At 39.1% G+C, this 20,554-nt stretch overlaps 2 protein-coding genes across 2 annotated transcripts in view; both read left to right on the forward strand.

Annotated features, from left to right (window-relative positions):
- LOC306694013 (semaphorin-3D) overlaps window positions 1-9,210 on the forward strand; it is a gene marked incomplete at both ends in the record, with an annotated part of 29,199 nt that extends 19,989 nt beyond the window's left edge. Inside the window, 9 exons of the mRNA XM_079156712.1 lie at window positions 123-192; window positions 1,735-1,879; window positions 2,780-3,002; window positions 3,928-4,016; window positions 5,047-5,088; window positions 5,266-5,423; window positions 6,877-6,941; window positions 8,078-8,223; window positions 8,740-9,210. Of these exons, the coding sequence (XP_079012838.1) occupies window positions 123-192; window positions 1,735-1,879; window positions 2,780-3,002; window positions 3,928-4,016; window positions 5,047-5,088; window positions 5,266-5,423; window positions 6,877-6,941; window positions 8,078-8,223; window positions 8,740-9,210 (1,409 nt within the window). The remainder of the gene's footprint in view (window positions 1-122; window positions 193-1,734; window positions 1,880-2,779; window positions 3,003-3,927; window positions 4,017-5,046; window positions 5,089-5,265; window positions 5,424-6,876; window positions 6,942-8,077; window positions 8,224-8,739) is intronic.
- A 2,583-nt stretch (window positions 9,211-11,793) lies between these two features.
- LOC306694020 (nectin-4-like) lies at window positions 11,794-20,536 on the forward strand. Its single transcript, XM_079156719.1, has 6 exons — window positions 11,794-11,873; window positions 13,809-14,153; window positions 16,699-16,974; window positions 18,433-18,708; window positions 19,831-19,938; window positions 20,409-20,536. The coding sequence occupies exons 1-6, from the start codon at window positions 11,810-11,812 to the stop codon at window positions 20,486-20,488; spliced, it is 1,149 nt and encodes a 382-aa protein (XP_079012845.1). The 5' UTR covers window positions 11,794-11,809; the 3' UTR covers window positions 20,489-20,536.
- Window positions 20,537-20,554: the final 18 nt, after the last annotated feature.

The following is a 20,554-nucleotide window of genomic DNA, read 5'->3' on the forward strand; positions in this document are numbered from 1 at the left end:
TATATTCAGGAACACTAAGAACTACTGTTGACTGAATAATAATGAATCTGACCTGCATGTAACAGATTCATATTACAATGAATGACATCAATGACACTTTTGCTGTCACTGTGTTTTTCTAGAGGACATCTTTGTTCTGGAGACGAAGGACCCTCAAAACCCGACCGTCTACGGCGTCTTCAGTACGTCCAGGTGAGACTTCTTCCAGCTGCACAATCGTACCTGTATGGATGTTTCCTCACGCAACGGTTCTTATAATATCTCACAAGAAGTTACTTTTTCAATGAAAGTCCAACAACACGTGTCATTTTCAGGTTTAGACAACAAAACTACTTAGTTAGGTTTAGATGGTGGTTTGAGTTAAAATAACTGTAAATGGCATTACGTGACAAATATATCAATGTTCCCGTCCACCTCCACTCTCACCGGACCTGCGTGGGTTTTTGTCTTCTTTATACTTCTTCGTTAATGACGTGGATAATGTTCGTAGGATATCAATGTAGGTATAGCTACGAATGCTGGATGAGACCAGCCAGAAATGTTTGGCACAAACCACTTAAACTAAAAATAACTCATAAGTAACATAAGTGAGGTATGATTCTGTAGATTAGCAATTTCACATTCAGGTTGATGATCCTTTTATTCAACGAAGCTTGACTTTGTATCTTTGAAAACAAAAACAAAACAACCCCCATTCTGAATCTAAATATTTCTATATATATATATATTTCTATATCACAATTTATTTTTATTTTAGTTAATTACACCGTTGTACATATTTTCTATTGTGATCTGGTGCCAGGTTTGTCATTTAGAATGAGTTAGAAAATACTAACTTCCTTTTTATTTAATTTGTATTTATTTATTTTCATTTGCAGACAAATTGAGTCTAAAAGAAAAGTTTAAAAAATAAACGTTTGTGTAAAGTTTGTTTTCACGATGAAGGGCAGCGTCTTTAGACAGTCAGCAGAGCAGTGGGGGGGGATCTCCTCCTCTTCCTCCCTCACGTGCACGCTCTTAGCCAGGCCGCCAAGTGCACGCCACGTGCACGCCCCGTGGCGTGGAGGATCAGAGGTCAGCTGGTGGGTGTCGGGGTGAAAGGTGAAGAGGCTCAGCTGGTTGTGTTATTGTAACCCTGATGTAATAAAACACTCCCACAGCTCCTCCCTTTGCCCATTCCCTCGTCTCCTCCCATCCTTCCTTCCTTCCCTCCTATTTCATCCTTCCTTGCTGTACTGTTTTATCATCTCTTCTATTCTCTTCATCTTTTCTCTTTCTCTCTCACTCTTTCATCCCCTTATGTCTTTCTCTTATAGTTTCTGAGCCCCTATGATCTCTGTTCAGTTTAAAGTACTTATGTTAAGGATCTTCTTCCTCTTCTTCCTCGTCACTGAGTAGAAGTAGAGAGAACGAGAACATGTCTTTAGTGCAGAATAACACAGTTATGATGACATCAGTCATTAATAAGAAAGAAAACACAAGTTGAATTTCTTTGATAATTTATACTACGAAAATTAGTGGAGACATTTTAAATGAGAACATGAAGAATAAAATGTTTTAGTTGGAAGCGTTCGTTGCACATGATGTGTTCGAGGACCGTCGGGAAGATGAAGACCATATACAGCTTCTAGCTTGGATAGATGATGTCGTTTTGGAGATTTGTTTAAATAAAACATTCTTTTCCATCAGAGGGTGAATCTGTGTCTTCATCCTCTCTCCCTCTTCCTCCTGCAGCTCTATATTTCCAGGTTCGGCGGTGTGCGTGTACTCGATGGCGTCCATCCGAGCTGCTTTCAACGGGCCGTTTGCCCACAAAGAAGGTCCCGACTACCGCTGGGTGGAGTACAAAGGCCGCATCCCCTACCCGAGACCCGGCACCGTGAGTTCACACACAGACACCAAAGTATCCTCACAACCAACACCGACAGGAAACCCTCTCCTACCAAAAACCAACAGACCTAGAGTTTAGAGTTTAGAGTTTAGAGATTAGAGTTTAGAGATTAGAGTTTAGAGATTAGAGTTTAGAGTTTAGAGATTAGAGTTTGGAGTTTAGAGTTTAGAGTCTAGTCTAGAGTCTGGAGTTTAGAGATTAGAGTTTAGAGATTAGAGTTTAGAGTTTAGAGTTTGGAGTTTGGAGTTTAGAGTTTAGAGTTTAGAGTTTGGAGTTTAGAGATTAGAGTTTAGAGTTTAGAGATTAGAGTTTGGAGATTAGAGTTTAGAGTTTAGAGTTTGGAGTTTGGAGTTTAGAGTTTAGAGTTTAGAGTTTAGAGTTTAGAGATTAGAGTTTAGAGTTTAGAGATTAGAGTTTAGAGTTTAGAGATTAGAGTTTAGAGTGAATTATTGTTGTTGTAACTCTGAGAACACAGCGAGCTGCTGAACTGTGAACTTCAGAGCCAGAAAGAACTCAAAGGTCTCACCCAGAGGCTTTTCACGCTGTTGTGAAACCCTGATGACGGTGAGTTTGGTGAATAAAGTTTCAGTTTAACCAAATCACACATTAAAAAACGTGTTTTTTCACTCATCCAGTGTTGTTTAGTCACGCAGATCGTTTGATCGCACGCTTTTTAGATATTTATCCTCTGAACCTCCAGTTCACTTCAAACAAGCGTCTGACAGCATCATGTTAGCATCCATTAAAGAAAAGTCGTGTTTTTACTCTTTTTAATGAACTTGTGACCTCTCAGATTTATCTCCAGGTTGTGGAACACTGAGTGGTTTATGTTCAGGTGTCCAAACCTTTTCTTTAAGGTCACATTTCAACACGCTCATAATGTTTCAGTGTCCCAGCGAGACGTACGACGCTCTCCACAAGTCCACCAAGGACTTCCCCGACGAGGTGGTGAGCTTCATGCGGCAGCACCAGCTGATGTGGGAGCCCGTCCTGCCTCTGGGCGGCCGGCCCATCCTGACCCGGGTCAACGCGGCCTACATGCTGAAGAGGGTGGTGGTGGACAGGGTGGACGCCGAGGACGGACCGTACGACGTCTTACACCTGGGCACAGGTGAGGAGGGGGGGGGGGTCCTCTCAATCATCCAACTCAGTCTGCTGCAGATCATGAAATAGAAGAAGAAGAAGAAGAGGAAGAAGAAGAAGAAGAAGAAGAAGAAGAAGAAGAAGAAGAAGAAGAACTGTGTTTTAGTTCATGTTACTCAGAACACTGCGTTAAAAACAAGAAGTTAGGTTTAGACAAGAAAACTACTACGTTTTTAATCCCAAAGCAGCTCTTCTGACACGTGACCAGGTTATTGTGTGTGTGTGTGTGTGTGTGTGTGTGTGTGTGTGTGTGTGTGTGTGTGTGTGTGTGTGTGTGTGTGTGTGTGTGTGTGTGTGTGTGATGGATGCTGAGGGGCCAGAGGTGCTGCCTCGCCTCCATTCATCTCCTCTAAGTGGATTCCTTCCCATCAGCTGCCTGATAAATGATCCTTCTGCTCTTTTAGTGCTCTGATTGTTCTTTTTGTTGCTGTTTGATGTAGATTATTAACTGTAACATATTCAGCGTTTAGTTGTGCTTAGCTCCGCCCTCTAGCGTCACTTCTGGTTCCATTAAAACAAGACGCCGACGGTCAAAAACCAAGATGGATTTTTTGTTTGAGAATTGTTTCTCCAGTAGAATAAAAACACACATTCAGGTTTCATCATCATGTTGAGCGTCAATCAGTCTAATTATTACAAAGTTATTGTTTTTCAGAGAATCAGGGTCCAAAGAGTTTAAATATGAATAAATCGACGGTTCTTTCTGTGTGTTTTTGTACATCAGAGCCTCTTGACTCAGTGATTATAACTAATGTGTGTGTGTGTGTGTACCAGTTCATTGTGTGTGTGTGTGTGTGTGTGTGTGTGTGTGTGTGTGTGTGTGCAGCAGTTCATTATGTGTGTGTGTGTGTTGACGTATAAAGTAAATGTTCTTCTCTGTTGCTTGGTCCCAGATGACGGGAAGGTGGTGAAGGCGGTGTCGGTCGTCACAGACGGCCGGGACACGGAGGAGCTCATCCTGGAGGAGCTGACCGTCTTCCAGGTGAGACCATAAAATAAATAAAGTTTATTGACCATCAACAAAGCTCTGCAACACGTAGAGACGTTTTCATATGTATTCTATTCATATCACCCCGTGTTACCTTGAGTTATTGAAGACAACTGTGTTTCTCCACCGTGAATAAAGAATTAAAAAAACAAAAAAACTTTCTTAATGACTTGAAGTAAAGCCGCGTTCAACAACCTTAAAGCCAGACCCGGCCAGCTGATTCAATACAATACATTTATATTACATTTATTGTGTTTGTACAGCCAGAAATCACAAATCACACATTTTTACATTCTCACAGGACTGTTTAACTGTTTATGGCTGAAACCGTCCCGCTCTCTGCACCATGTGATGTGCTGCATGAGGATGTTTCATGTAGTTTCAGTGGAACATATTTGTCTGGAATAACACTGATGAAAAGATATTTCCCATGATCCTCTATGTAAACAAGCCAATATGGAAGAGACATGAATAGAGAACGAAGACGAAGGACATTAAGACAGAGAGGAGAGGAAATAAAGGAGGATATGAGGCTGTAAACAGAGAGCACAGGTGAGGGGGAAGAAACTAACAGGAAGCCACATGTGTCTGTTTACGTACAGTTGAGATTAAAACAGGAAGTGACCCGTTTCCAGCAGCAGAGTCACATGACAAAGTGTTGATTTCTCCACCGGTTGGTCAGATCTCCTCCTCCTCAGGGGTCAGGGGTCACCGACTGAGGGGTCATTGAGACTCATTAGATCTCTGATGACCTTTAAAACGTTACATATCAAGATGTGAGGTGTGTTGAAGCTGCTGCTGTGTCTCTAGTTATTCCAGGTTAGTTTCATGTTTTTCACAGTAAAGAACCAACTTTCTCTGATATTCATGAGTTTATGAATGAACAGTGATTGTGACACAAACACACCTGTCTCATTCTCACTCTCACTCTCACTCTCACTCTCACTCTCACTCTCACTCAGAAGATCTTTCTGAAGAAGGCAAATTCTTAAGAAGATCAAATGTTCTCATATTTGTCCTGCAGAGTCCAACTCCCATCCTGAGCATGGAGCTGTCCACCAAGAGAGTAGGTCTCCCTGTCTGTCTGTCTGTCTGTCTGTCTGTCTGTGTGTCTGTCTGTCTGTCTCTCTGTCTGTCTGTGTGTCTGTCTGTCTGTCTCTCTGTCTCTCTGTCTGTCTGTCTGTCTCACTGTCTGTCTGTCTGTCTGTCTGTCTGTCTCACTGTCTGTCTCTCTCCTCCACAGCAACAGTTGTACGTGTCCAGTGAGCTCGGTGTGGCTCAGCTGGGGCTCCAGAGGTGTGAGCTGTACGGGGCCGACTGTGCCGAGTGCTGCTTAGCCAGAGACCCCTACTGCTCCTGGGACGGCCAGACCTGCTCCAGATACTTCCCCACCAGCAAGAGGTAGTGATATATACATATATATATATATATATATATATATATATATATATATATTTGTATAGAAGTCTCTGAGAAAATGACTCTACTTCTTACCTCAGTAAACATTGTAAACATGAGTTTATGGTCTTATATACGTATACGGCGTCTCTGCGTCCTCCTCAGTCCAAATATGGTCACTTCCTGTTGGTCACTTCCTGGTTACAAAAAAACAAGATGGTGACGGACAAATTGTCAAACTCGAGGTTTCAAAAAACATCCATCCACGAACGTGGATAACAACGTAGCGTAACAACGTAGCTTAACAACGTAGCTTAACAACGTATCTTAACAATGTAGCGTAACAACGTAGCGTAACAACGTAGCTTAACAACGTAGCTTAACAACGTAGCTTAACAACGTAGCTTAACAACGTAGCGTAACAACGTAGCGTAACAACGTAGCGTAACAACGTAGCGTAACAACGTAGCGTAACAACGTAGCGTAACAACGTAGCGTAACAACATAACTCGGGTTAGTGGAACATTTTGTTACAAGTGTAAAGTCAACCTTTACATTTGGATTCACAGCGGACACTAACAGAGGTCTGCTGGGTGAGAGTCGTGTGTTTGGCCATCACTCTCCATTAACCACCTTCCCTCAGTGGACATGTACTTCTTTACACAGTATTATACTTTGGAACTTTCAATAATGGCTCACCGTACTATGAAAACACATTTTCCTGAGACTGGGTCGACACATGTTGCATTTATTCGTACAAATGAGTGAGAATCATGTGAGATTGTGACATCGGGGTGTTTTCAGGAGTCTGCAGGACCTTCAGCGTTGTTTCACTGAGTAAATGATCCTCCTGACTGAGATTAACCAACACGCTGTGAAGAGCAACAGGATAATGTGAGGACTGATGGAGAGAAACCTTTAGATGTATTTAAACCACAGAGACGGGGACATGACAACACTCTTTACCGTGGCTGGAACAACACTCTGTATTTTCATAGCCTGTACTTGCTCCGTGTTTCCTCTTTCATAATCACAGTAGCTGCGTATTATTTTCACCCCCGAGGAGCCGGCAGAAGCCCAGTAACAACAGAGAGCATTTAATGCTCTTATAGCACTTCATCTCAAGGAAACAGCATCATTATCTGCTGCTGTTTGACCGATGAGTCTACGTCAGTGTTCACACAGTCACAGACGTAACAATGTAACATGTTAGCATGTTTTATACATCGTAGAGCAAATACAGACAATAGTTAAGAGATTTACAGTCAAAATTACAAGTTATTAAAACAAGTTTATTGCTAAGACAACACAGAACATCCAATGAAAAGCTTTTATGTAACTTGTGTGTGTGTGTGTGTGTGTGTGTGTGTGTGTGTGTGTGTGTGTGTGTGTGTGTGTGTGTGTGTGTGTGTGTGTGTGTGTGTGTGTGTGTGTGTGTGTGTGTGTGTGTGTGCAGGCGGGCGAGGAGACAGGATGTAAAGTACGGAGACCCGTGGAGTCGGTGCCCGATCACAGAGGACAGTAAGGATTTCCTCCGTCTGACGCTGAATGAACTCGTCTCAGTGACGCGTGCTTACAAACACAGGATTTCCACTTATTATGGGATGGAATGTAAAATGTCACAAAGATCTGCATGAATTCTATAAATAAATAATATATGTTTGCAGGAGATGGAAGAGCTTCTCACAGCTGCAAGAAATGCGTTTTCATTATTTTAACTGAACCACTTCTATCAATACTAAGAGTGAGAGAACCTTTTTCTAAAATACTCAGTTACTATTACTGAACTATTATGCAACATAAATAGCAGCACTGACTGAACACAGTCAGACCTTCATGATGGTTCTGCAGCGTACGGCGCTCTCTAGAGGTCAACACGTCTCCCTGTTCATGACTGTTTCTTTGCCTCTAAAGTATCAAAGGAATTAAAGATAAACTCAATATTCCCACGGTTATAATTCGTCTTTTTTCAGATGATTTCACATTATTCTCACTTTTTCAACTGTCTGGTCACAAAAACGCTCTTTATCCTAAAAATACATTTTACTGTTGAGCTCATGATACAAATGTCTGTTTCTTGATCCGCTCTGCAGACATCATTCAAATCTTTTTAAACTTTTACAAACATCAGCTGGTGAGAATTTCTCAAGAATTCACGATTATTATTTAAATCTTTTCTGATTTCTCTCGTGACAGTAACATTTAAAATGTTCCCGTCTTCTTCTTCACATTGTTGGAAGATTTAACTTTATTCTTATTACAGTTACAGTGATGTTGCTTCATGTTGAAGTCAAACCCCTGCTCGTAAACAGACGAGAAGACTACGAGCTTCTGTGTGAGGGAACCAGAGTCGTCTTCTTATTTTCTAGACTTATTTTTTAAAAATGCCACAATAAAACCAAAGGATTAGGAAACAATATAATTATGTTTTCCTGTTCTTGATCTGCTGGTTTTTAGTTTCTCTGCCTGTTAAAGTAGCAAAAAGAATTGGAGATAAACTGAATATTTATATTTATATATATATCCGATTTCACATTATGTTTTTTACAAACAATTGTGCTATATGCTATATGCGATATGCTATATGTTATATGCTATATGCTATATGCTATATGCTATATGCTATATGCTATATGTCTGTTGTGTTGCTGCGTCAGGTCCGGTCTCTGTGGAGGTGAAGTCGGTGTTCGGCGTGGAGGGGAACTCCTCCTTCCTGGAGTGCGTTCCTCGCTCCCCGCTGGCTGAGCTCCGGTGGACGGTGCAGCGCTCAGAGACGCTCGGTGAGACGCAGGACGGCCGGCAGGTGAGCCGCACGATCCTCTCTGCAGATAATAATCATCAGCTAGTGAGAACATGTCTCATTGTTTCCACGAGGAATCATTCAAATGTTTCTGTTGGTGTGGTATAAATCTGATGCCTGATGCTGAGGTGTTTGGAGGTTTTACTGCCTTTTTATTACGACAGTCACGGTGATATTCATGAGCTTCAGAACCATGTTTCCTTCAAACTAGAACCGAAGCATTTATTAAACTCATTTTGACTCACTGGCTTTTACGTGAGGTCATTTTTTTTATTTGATTTATTTATTTAGTTTTTATCGTATCGATTGTTTTTATATTTCATCTGTCGGTTTAAATGTTCTGTCTTTGTTGAGCTTTCTCTTGTTTTATTGCTTTATTTTTGCTGCTATAAAGATCAAGTTATTCTAAAATCTAAAGAAGTAAACTACTTCTAAGTAAAGCAGCAGTCAAACTGAGGCTCTGGTCTACACGGGACCCTGGCAGTAAGTAAACCACCCGTCTGTCTGTCTCTCCGTCAGCTCCGTCAGAGCGACGACCGCTCCCTCCACATGAAGCGGGGGTTGCTGGTTCAACGCCTGGAGCTGGCCGACTCGGGCCTCTACACCTGCGCCGGCCACGAGCACTCCTACAGCCAGGTCCTGGCCCGGTACCGGGTCCACATCATCCCCAACCACAGCCTCCACCCGCAGAACCTCAACCCCAACCAGCCGGCGGCCCCCCCGGTCCTCGGGAGGACCGGTCCGACCGGGTTCCTCGGCCAGTCGGGGGCGGGGGGGCACGGGAACTCCCTGCTGCCCCAGCAGCTTCCTCTGAAGAGCTACAAAGACCTGCACCTGGTGGGGACCAACAGTCTGAGCGTGGACGAGTACTGCGAGCAGCTCTGGTACCGCGAGAAACGCCGGCAGCAGAAGCTGCGCACTCTGAAGCTGAAGCAGGAGAACAGGAAGGCTCGGGTCAGGAGGAACAACCCTCCGGACACGCCGCTCTAGTCTAGTCTAGTTCTAGGCTAGTTCTACTCTAGTTCTATTCTAGTTCTACTCTAGTTCTAGTCTAGTCTAGTTCTAGTCTAGTTCTAGTTCTAGTCTAATTCTAGTCTAGTTCTACTCTAGTTCTATTCTAGTTCTAGTCTAGTCTAGTTCTATTCTAGTTATATTCTAGTTCTAGTCTAGTTATATTCTAGTCTAGTCTAGTTCTATTCTAGTCTAGTCTAGTCTAGTTCTATTCTAGTCTACTCTAGTTCTAGTTCTAGTCTAGTTCTAGTCTAGTTCTAGTTCTAGTCTAATTCTAGTGTAGTTCTAGTCTAGTCTAGTTCTAGTCTAGATTAGTTTAGTTCTAGTCTAGATTAGTTTAGTTCTAGTCTAGTCTAGTTCTAGTCTAGATTAGTTTAGTTCTAGTCTAGTCTAGTTCTAGCTGGAGACCACAGAGACCGCTGACAGACTCCAGGTCCTGAACGAGGAGACGTTTCCTCAACAAGGTTTTTTGCTTTAGGAGCAACTGACACCAGCTGAGTGATGTGTTCAAACAACAGCAGAAGAAGACTTTAGTCCTCATCCTGAAGATTTTGGCATTTAGACACGACTCACATGTTATTCTGTGACTCTGGTGTTTTAAAGGCTTCGTTCACATTCACCAAAGTATCACAAGAGCATGAAGGAACCACCAGACGAGGCAGCGTTAGACCAGCAACTCTCTTTCATTGCTGTCTGTGAAGAGAGACTCGACCAGCTACTGTATTAATACACTGATTCTGCATCAGTATCTCAAACAACCCCACTTCAAATCATCACAACTAAATGTAGTTCTTATAGTGGGAAACCTTGTCGGGCTATTTACTTTATTGTTACAAGTATCCACAATTCAACAATCCTTTTTCTGACACAGAGGTGAACATGTATCACGATCTCACGCACAATGCAGACAGAAGTATGTAAACTATATATATATATATATATATATATATATATATATAAACAGTGTATATTAATGACAGAACAAGTGTTGGCCTGATGTACTCATAATGTTTAAATGTATTTATGTGTGATTAGATCTCCTTCACACACACATTAAGGCCTCAGTGGAGACACAGAGAGAACCTTGTTTAGAAATACATAATGTATAGTTAATAATTATTATTCACGTCCACGTGTATTAAAGAACTCTATTGTAGTTTCCTCGTGTTTATATGAACTTGTGTGTTTTCTCAGAAGCAAAATTAAAACTATTTTTTCAACTTTATCTCTTTTAATAAGATTTGAGATCAAGAAATGAAATTGTCTTTCTGTGAATAAGCCTCAAAATGTTGTAAAATAAAAACATTTAATAATAAATATTTTGGGGTTTTAATATTTGTTGTGCAACATAAATCACATTGTGCTTTGTTTTATTTTCTAAAAGGCAGAATAACATTACCTATATTGATTGTTGGAGGTTCCTCTGGTGTTCAGTGAACAAAGTGTTTTCAACTATAAGACATGAATCCTCACAAAACCTCCTCCAGCAGACGCTCCATCTGTTACCATGACACCGTGAGAGGAGGGAGGATCCCTCATGTCTGTTCTCAGGTTTGCAGAGTATGACAGATGTGTGTTATCGTCAATGAAAGCCGTCCTCACCACAGTCAGTGCATCAGAAACATTCCGGGTGAGAGTAACGACGACGAGTTGACGGATGCGAATCACAGTCCAGGACTTCTGGTTTCAGAAGGAAAGATCGCTGCGTGGTTATCGGACCTCAGCTGTGTTACTGCAGCAAAGAAAGCTGTGCATGAGACAGAACAACCTCACACAGATGAGACACGTTCAGCCTCTCAGAGGAGGAGGAGGAGGAGGAGGCTTTAAAAACAGCTGATGAAGCTCTTTGGGCTCAAGGAGCCGGTAAAGATAACTCCAAAAGCAGTTTAGACTTTTCAGAGACAATATCCAATAAAACCAGAAGCTGCTGAGAGAATAAAACAATATTTGAAGCACTTTTAAAATCAGGTGTAGTCAGAGAATGTGCAGGTTCACCATGTAACGCTGGTGAACCAGCAGAACCGTCCACCGGCTGGAGGACGGTTCAAGATTTACAAGCAGTGAATAAAGCTGCTGTATAGAGCTCCACTAGTGCCACACACACACACACTTTACTCAATGAAATGCATCCTGAGTGTGAATACTTCTCTGTGATAGATCCAGCAAACGCATCTTTCTCTGCAGCAGTGCATGAAGACCGTCAGTTCTGTTTGTGAAATACACTTCATTTACACATTTATACACATTTCACTTTTTCAAACATTTCTAATTTCTAAGGCAGTCAGACTTTATGGCTTTATGAAAAGTTTGAAGTCATCTTTTGTCACGTGCACTTTAAATACACGAGCATTGTTGACATCCTAAACTACAACACCCATGATGCACCGGGAACCCAAAGCTCTCTCGTGCGCACGAACCTGCCGAGTGAACCCGACGACTACCGACAGAAGAGCTCGAGGCGGAAGCTGAGAACCGAAAGTGTTTCTGGTGAGTTGGTCCTCGCGCGATCAGAAGAAGTTAAAAGGTCCGCGAGACGAACGTCACCGAGCAGTTTGACTTCCGGTCGACTTCAACAACGATGAACGTGCTTCTCCTCGCGTGCCTCTGTCTCCTGCCTCTGTCTGTGACGACGACTGATGGAGGTGAGGACATATATATAAATATATACAGTATATATGTGTACAAATATTTATTTATGCATATGTACACATATATATTTATTTATTATCAGTAATAATGTTATATATATAAATATATTTATTTATTATCATTAGTCAATATATGTGTATATGTAATGCTGATTGCTGATTGCTGATTGCTGATTGATTATTGATTATTGATTATTGATGAGCAGCCTCCTCGCGCTTCCTTCAGTCGTTCTTAGAGCTGCAGCGTTTCTCGGGGCGTCGACTTCCTGCAGAGAAACAAGAGCTGCTGTTTACCAGCTGATGATGTCCACACAGAAGTATTCACATATTTACTGGAGTACAAGTACTAATACCTCATTGACAAATACAACACTAGCAGTAAGAGTACTGCGTTTAAAACCTGCAGTAACATGATGTAAATGTAGTTAAAGTATTGATTGATCATGATTGATGTTTATGGATTAATATTCCTGCTGCATTAATGTGCTGCATGTTAACTCTTTTATATCCGGTTGGCTGGTTTATTCTACATCAATGCTTCATATTCTATCAGATCATCAGCTGTTTGTAGAACAGATTCAAATGTGAAAAGTAACTAAAGATGTAAAAAGTACAATAACTTCATCTGAGATGTATCAAGAAGCAGAAACATGTAAATACTCTATAAAGTACAAGTACTTGTCTGAGTAGATGTACTTAGTTACATTCCATCAACAATACTAATTATTGTTATAACTTGATTATTCTTTATTATTATTAATACAAAAATGTGAAGTGTGATACCCAATAATAACAATGTGAGTAATGTTGATCATTATTATTATTTTAATAATAATAACAGAGAATAATGAAATAATAATAATAATGAAATAATGATAATAATGAAATGATAATAATAATAATGAAATAATGATAATGCAATAAGAAGCAGAGGACGTTGTTTCTTCTTCCTGATGAACTCCAGTTCTTTTCTTCAGGTTGTTTTTCATGCAGCAGTTTGTTTTAGTGTTTCTGGAGAAAGACAGATAGAATGAATAGAATAGAATGAATAGAAGCCGTTGGTCTCGTCCTCCTGGTCTGCTGTCAACAAACAGCTGCAGGATCAAACATGTTGAATCTGAGCACCTGTAGAGAGATTTCTGCAGAATAGATGATGTAATGTGGGGGCGTGCATCTTCCTGAGAACAGTTTGGCGGTTGTTGTCTTTGGATCCGGTACACTGAGTCCTCATATGAACTCAGAGGTTTTTGTTTCCTCCTCGCTCTCTTGTTTCCTCTTCCTTGTTCCGTCCTCTTCTTCATGTGTTGAGTGAGCAGACAGTCGTATTAACAGCCGAGTCACTGTTAAGAATATAAGGATTTAGGTCAAAGAAATGTGAAAGAATATGAAGATACAAACATTAAATGGAATAATATGTAAATATACAATCTGGAGGGAAGTGTAAAATGATTTTCTGATGACAAAGTGAAAGACGAGCTTAAAAAACAAAGAAAGTTTATTGTTGAATCATAAGTTGCTGCAACAACAAACTTCCATTCGTCTGTCTGAACTTCAACTCTCTGCATGTCGACATTCTGATTCGACTTTGAGGTGAAAGAGCTCGATGTTAAAGAAACACACACCTGCTGTCTGCTCTCACTTTACCCAGCATGCCTCTGGTTCCTCAGGTGTGTCACCTGTAAAGTCCCTGCATGTTTTAATGTGCTGCTGAAACGTCTCATGTTGACAGTGTAAATGACTACAGGGCTCTGTTTCAGAGAGCAGGTTCAGAGAAAACTCTGAGTTAGTTAAACCTGAGATGAGGAAAACTGGGTTATTTAACTCAGAGTTTAGTGAAAAGTTTCTTGTTATATCATAAGTTGATATTTTCTTACAACAACACTCTTCCTTACGTCTGAACTGAAACACTCTGCTTGTTTTATCTTCCAGGACCAGAAGTCATCAAAGTGGAACAAGACAGTGATGTGGTCTTACCTTGTTCTCTCAGCAACCAGCAGGACATCACAGCAGCTGTCTTTGACTGGAAGAAAGTAGCTCACAAAGATCAACGTCAGAAGGAGGTTTTCTTTTATAATGCAGGTACTCATTACAACAACGGCAAAGACGGTCAGAGTGAGCAGTTCAGAGGACGAGTCTCACATTTTGAAGATCAACTGAAACACGGCAACGCCTCCATAATCATCAGAAATACCAAGATGGCCGACAGTGGAACCTACACCTGTGCTTTTCCACTTCTTCAGCCGCCTCAAACGTTCTACATCGAGCTGGTTGTTGGTGAGTACTTTAATTAAACCGTTCAAGATGTCCGCTCACTTTCTGAAATTAAATCACATCAGATTTCTGATGTGAACACTCGTAAGATCTGTGAACGTTAATCAGTTTCAGATGGAAAAACAAATCTGTTAAATTAACATGGAAACACATTCAGTTTCACTGTCTGATGATATCTCACAAGCATTCTAATTCATGTTCTGTTTTGCCTTTTAGATCCTGTCTTAACCTCTTGAGGCTCATTTTGATTTTGTGTATTTCTGCCTCTTAATGCCGACACATTTTAATCTGTATAACACCAGGACCACGAGGACCTGGTGCATGTAGATTACATGACTGTGAAGAAAACACTCATTGGGTTTCATTCGGTGTGTTGATCTCACTTTAGGCTCTGAAAGAGTTCACTGGTAAAATAATAAACAGGAAAAAACAGAAACTTTCTTGTTTTTCAACTTTCACTTCATGTTTTAAATACAGTAAATCAGTCATAATAAGGGCCATCAGGCTGAAATTCACAGGATCTCTCCCTCAACTTGTCTTTTATGTCTGTACCCAATTTGGGGTTGATTGACAGAAGCGTCTCTGAGATATTTTAGAAAGTGCAGTACAGAGCATCTCCAGCAGAGGACTCCAGAGCTTTCTAAAACTGTATAAAAGTTACCAAATAATGACAATAAATCTCTTAATGATTCTAAAAAAATGTCCCTGAGTGTTCAATGTGACTATTATAATATGTAGTAAATATTTAAATATAGATTTACATATTAATTATGCGTGAATCATGCCTCCATAAACATATAAATACAGTTTCTCTGTTGTGTGCGTGTCTCACCACCGCAGGAAGTCCCGCGCCGTTAACTTCCTTATATGGTCAGGCAGGTAATTTAACTGGCCACAAACTCAGCGTGTTTTCACAGCACTGACTCCCCATTGGATGAAAGCAGCTGTCAATAAGACACACGTGGAGTGCACGTGAAGATGCGCTCCTGTGATTGGTTGATTGAGTTAAATGTCCGGTAGGTACGTCACTGTAGATCGTAGAAAGATGCTGATTGGTTTATTGTTTTGCGGGGCGTTTACTGATTTTAGCGATACTGAAGATCATTGGTCAAATGTTTTGTCAATACTTTAAATTGACAGCAAGTACTTGTTGTGGAAGTTTTGACTTACGGCTCTAAAACTAAACGAGGAACACAAACGACTCTTATTCTCGTTATTTCTACTTCCGGTTGAACTTAAACAGGTAACTTTAATCGGTGAACTTTAGTTCTTTAAAACGAGCCGCTGTTTGTCTATAAATGTCTGTTTTATGAACTATAAATACATTTTAACTGCGGCTTCACAGGTTAGCAGGTAAGACGCTAACTGTTTACTGCCGTAAAGTAAGACGCTACGGTTTTCAGGTCGTAAATCCGTCGTTAGATCCTTAAACTCGTGTAAAAAACGAACTTCTAACGTTTCAAACGAGCTATAAAGTGTCTGCACTGACTTCTACTGTCGACATGAAAATATGTATTTTATTTATTTACTCATTTCACGTGTGAAGCTCGGGTCGCGTGCAACCTCCGCGCTTCATAACGTTAAAAGACCGATCAGCAGAAAACATCCCAGGTGAGTCCTGATGACGTCACTCTCTACTGTCACATGTATGACGTCATTTAAAGCACTTAAACGCAACTTTAGATTCTACTTTAGTGTCTTTAGTTTACTCAGAGTGCAGGTTCTTACAGTCTTTACAGAATTAATACATATAGAATGTTGAATAAACTGTTAGAGAAGATAATAATAATAATAATTAATAATATGGACCTGCAGCAGTTACAGTAAGAAGTAAACGTGTAATACAAATATAGTTAGGTACAAGTACATTAAAGTACATTATATAAATATATGAATTCATTTATATGCAAACATCTCTTAAGTTTGTGTCAATAAAGATTTATTTGAAAAATCAAACAATGACTAGAAATAATATTTATTATACATTGTTCACACTTTTTTGTCCATCCCAATGAAAACAAACTCATTACAAACTTCATCCACTGAATCTTTAATTTAAATAAATATAATTAAAACTAAACATTTTTATTAAACAGCTCAGGAATAATTAAATGAATCTTCATCATCAGTAGAATTGTTATTGTGTTACACTCAGACGGGTTTCTAATATTTAAATCTTGTGTTTTGCAAAAATATAATTATAAAAGTAAAAGACAGCACTCCGGTCAAATCTTTCATAAATCCAGTTCAACATATTGTATGATTCATTTTCCATTGAGGCAGCATGATAAAACCCGATGACATCGGTGGTCTGCATACCTTTAGAATAATCTTTATTTTATATTTCACAACTAGATTTAATGTGCAGCACATTTACAGTCAGTTTAAAGGTTGAAACTTGTTTTAAATATCATGATTTTACATTTATCTCTTTCTCTCTGATGTTTAAACCACATTTAAAACATCAGAGAAGAGATGAAGAAACATCCTGGTATTCTGTAATTCTGTAATCCTCCGTTATAATCTATTTATTCTACTGTGTTCTCAGGTGTAGCTCCAAAGCCCTTCGTCACATCTCTTGATGAAACAAAGGACTGGTCTCTGCTGCAGTGTGAAGCTCATGGTAACCCACAGCCTGCAGTAGAATGGCAGGACAGTGATGGAAACAAACTTCCTGCTGAAGAACCAACGTTCTCAGAGAGAGGAGGAAGTTTCTACGTCACTGTCGACATCACTGTGATCAAGACGGACCGCTATCTCTGTGTAGCTACTCAGAGGACCATCAACCATCAGATCCATGCTAATATTTCTGTGTATATCAGTGGTGAGTTTCTTTATAGACAGTATATTATATAATATATATTCACTTTTACATTCAATTCATTCTAATAGTCTAAGTGTTCTTTTAAATAAGTGACGTGTTCAGACTGAACTCAGAGTAAATTGTGGTGAAGACGTCATAAACTCTGAATACATACAGTTTTTATACATACAGTGATGCTTCTGCTAATAATTTGATACCATTGAACAGTTCAGCTTCAGGTCTGAACTAGTGACGAGTGGAAATAAATAAATAACTTTAATTCTTCTCCAGTGAATGAAGCAACAACTGTCTCTTCTCTCAGCTCAGTAAACACTCTGATTGCTTTATGATAATAATAATAATAATTATAATAATAATAATAATAATAATAATATGAAAGTTGTTGGTTTGTAAATGTGTCAGAAGTCTGAAAGCAGGAGTTAACAGATGTTAACGAATGCTTCTTATATATATATATCTTATATAACAGATGTTACACCATCAGGAGAATCATGAATGTGATCACATGACTTTATAGTCTGATCATGTAAACAGACTCGATGTTTCTGTATTAGTTTGTATTTATTAACTTTATTTATGCAGATGGACCTGATGATTTATGATGACCTCATTTAAGATGTTTCTCACTAAAAAGGAGGCGTGTCCTATCTGTGATGCAATTAAACATTTTGTTGTTAATAATAATAATATGATCATTAGTTCTGCTGCAAATTAATCTCTAAATATGAATAAGTAAATATTACAAAGTAATAAATACCTAAAATGAAATCTAAAAAAATTAACAAATAAACACTTTGTATGAGTGAAAATATAAAACCTCTTAATGTGACTCAGTCCTCCTGTTCATAACTGTAGTTAATATTGAACCTTCAGAAGTTGATGAAGATCTTCTGAGTGTATTTCAGATTAAAGATAAATTCATAAATCCTGATTCACAGCTCAATAATTCATCAATCAAACCGATTCATCAGATCTTTATTGAGCTGAAACAGAAGAATTGTATTCAGACTATTTCATTCATAAGAGATGTGAAACAGGAACCTTTATGGAGGATCAACCACACTGATCAGGTGTACCTAATAAAGTGGACACTGCTCGTTAAAGACCTTTCAATATCTGACTTTAATAGAAAACACATTCATGAGATCACTGAAAGATTTTAACTTCTTCTGTTATAAAACGAGATTAAATAGTTCAACCTTTAGTGAAACTTAAATGTGTTTAAATATGAGATTATCTGTCAGGTGATGATGGGATGTTTGATTTGAGCTTTTCACTTCCTCTCTGTCTTTAATTGTTTCTATTGTTTCTATTGTTTCTATTGTCCTCACAGGTGGAGCTCAGGAGCCGTCTGTGAAGACACTTGATCACAGAAAGGATGAATAAAGTACATATATGTATATAAATGTTCCATTCTAATTCTTTAATTGTCTTTTATTGTTTCTATTGTGTTCACAGGTGCAGCTTCAAAGCCGCATGTTAAGATACTTCATCCCACAGAAGGTGGGACGCTGTTACAGTGTGAAGTTTTTGGTGCTTCTCCAGACCTGAGGGTAGAATGGGAGGACAGTGTTGGAAACAAACTTCCTGCTAATAAACCAACGTTCTCAGAGAGAGCAGGCAGCTATGACGTCACTCTGAACATCACTGTGACCAAAACCGACTACTATCGCTGCGTCACCACCGATCAAACCAACAAACACGCTCAGGCTGAGACCCACGTGTCTGTTAGTGGTGAGATTCTTCCTCTCATTTCATATTTAATTTAGTTCTTCATGTTTTATTAGTTTTCAACAACGTTGTCGTTACTGAACTCAAAGTGAACTGTGATGAAGACTTTACAAGATGAAGATCTGCTGTTGAGTCTCACATGAATCACAGAACAAACCACATGAGGACTCAAAGATGTAGATATGATGAGTTATTGATGTTTAGTTTTTATTTCTGAACTCAAAACTGAACTCAAAACTAAGATCAAATTTAACTCAAAATACAAACAGTCAGACTTCCTGTTAATAGTCTGACAGCGTGGAGGCAAAGTGAAGCTTCAACTACAACACTTTAAGTTTATTATTATTATTATTATTATCATTATTATTATTATTATAACCCTTTGAGTTTATTATTATTATCATTATTATTATTATTATAACCCTTTGAGTTTATTATTATTATTATCATTATTATTATTATAATTATTATTATTATTATAACACTGAGTTTCAGTGAGAGTCACTGAGCAACATGAAGCCGACTTCACTGCAGCAGATTGTTGCTTCATTAAAAGCAGAAGTGAGAGAAAAGTCAGCTTCAGGTTGAGACTTGAAGTGAAACTGGAGATAAAAAAGAGTGAAAGTTGTTGGTTTGTAAATGTGTCATAAGTCATAAGACAATATGTTTTTGCAATAAACGGAAACAATAATGCAGAAATAACTACGTAGTGATGCCGACTTGTAAAAAGTCTAAATTCATGTTTTGTTAGTTCTCTCCACAAGACAACAAGTAAATAACCTTTGAAATACTTGTTTTCTCAATGGAGTCTGGATCGATCGGTGCTATGCTAAGCTAACATTGTAGCAGCTCCATCAACACTCAACATAACGTGATCTAGACGTAAATACAGCGTCTTTCTTATTGTTTCTACCATATGGTTTATTACCAAGTGTTTTAAATACTCTTTATTAATATATTGATCTAATATCTATATGATATGAGACTAGATAAGTGATCCAGGCTTCTAGTAGATTCTATTATTTATATTTACTTACTTAGTCAATAAATCCACATTACTTTAATCCACCTGTTAAAACTGTGGTGATGATGATGATGATGATGAAGATGTCTCTTCTCTTTCAGATTCCTTCACTGGATGGATTGGTATCGTTGTGGCTGTTCTCGTCACTCTTTTAGTTGTTGGTGTTCTTCTAGCTGTCAAGCATTACATCAAACAAAATCGTAAAAAACGTAAGTTTAACAGTATTTCATGTATTCTGTTCAACAGACTCTTGATATCTTCTTCATGTGTTAGAGTTCTGTGATTATTGATCCATGTTGAATTAACCTGGTAGTCTCTCAGTTATCTGATGTTGTTTGATTTATTCAATCAGTGAAGTCTGATGAGACCCGGTCCGGTAGAAAACCTGGACCTGGATCTGGACCTTTCTGCCCCTTCAGACTAAAACACAACCTCAGAGTTTCAAAATAAAACGGCGGCCATTTAAAACGTCTCTGTTTTAGACACAATGAGTCAAAGTTGTTCTTCAGCTGGAAAAATACAGAAACAAACCAAAGAGTTCAGATGCTGGTCTAAGATCAGTTCCTGGAACTAAACTCTGGAACTGTAAAAAGCTCAACTCGTTGTAGATCGTTCAGTTTGAAAAGAATCAAGAAAAGATTTTCATTCTATTCTTGTGCTTCTGTTTTCTTTCCTGCAGGTTCACCAAGAGGCACAAGTGAGACTGGAAATGGAGCCGAATCAGAATCAGAGTCATTTACCAAACCTTCAGGAAACTGAGATTAAAGAAGTCAGCCTTTGTTTTTTACACATATACACATACACATATACATATATATATATATA

Source organism: Pholis gunnellus (genome assembly GCF_910591455.1).
Source record: "Pholis gunnellus genome assembly, chromosome: 3".
In the NCBI taxonomy this organism is placed as follows: Eukaryota; Metazoa; Chordata; class Actinopteri; order Perciformes; family Pholidae; genus Pholis; species Pholis gunnellus.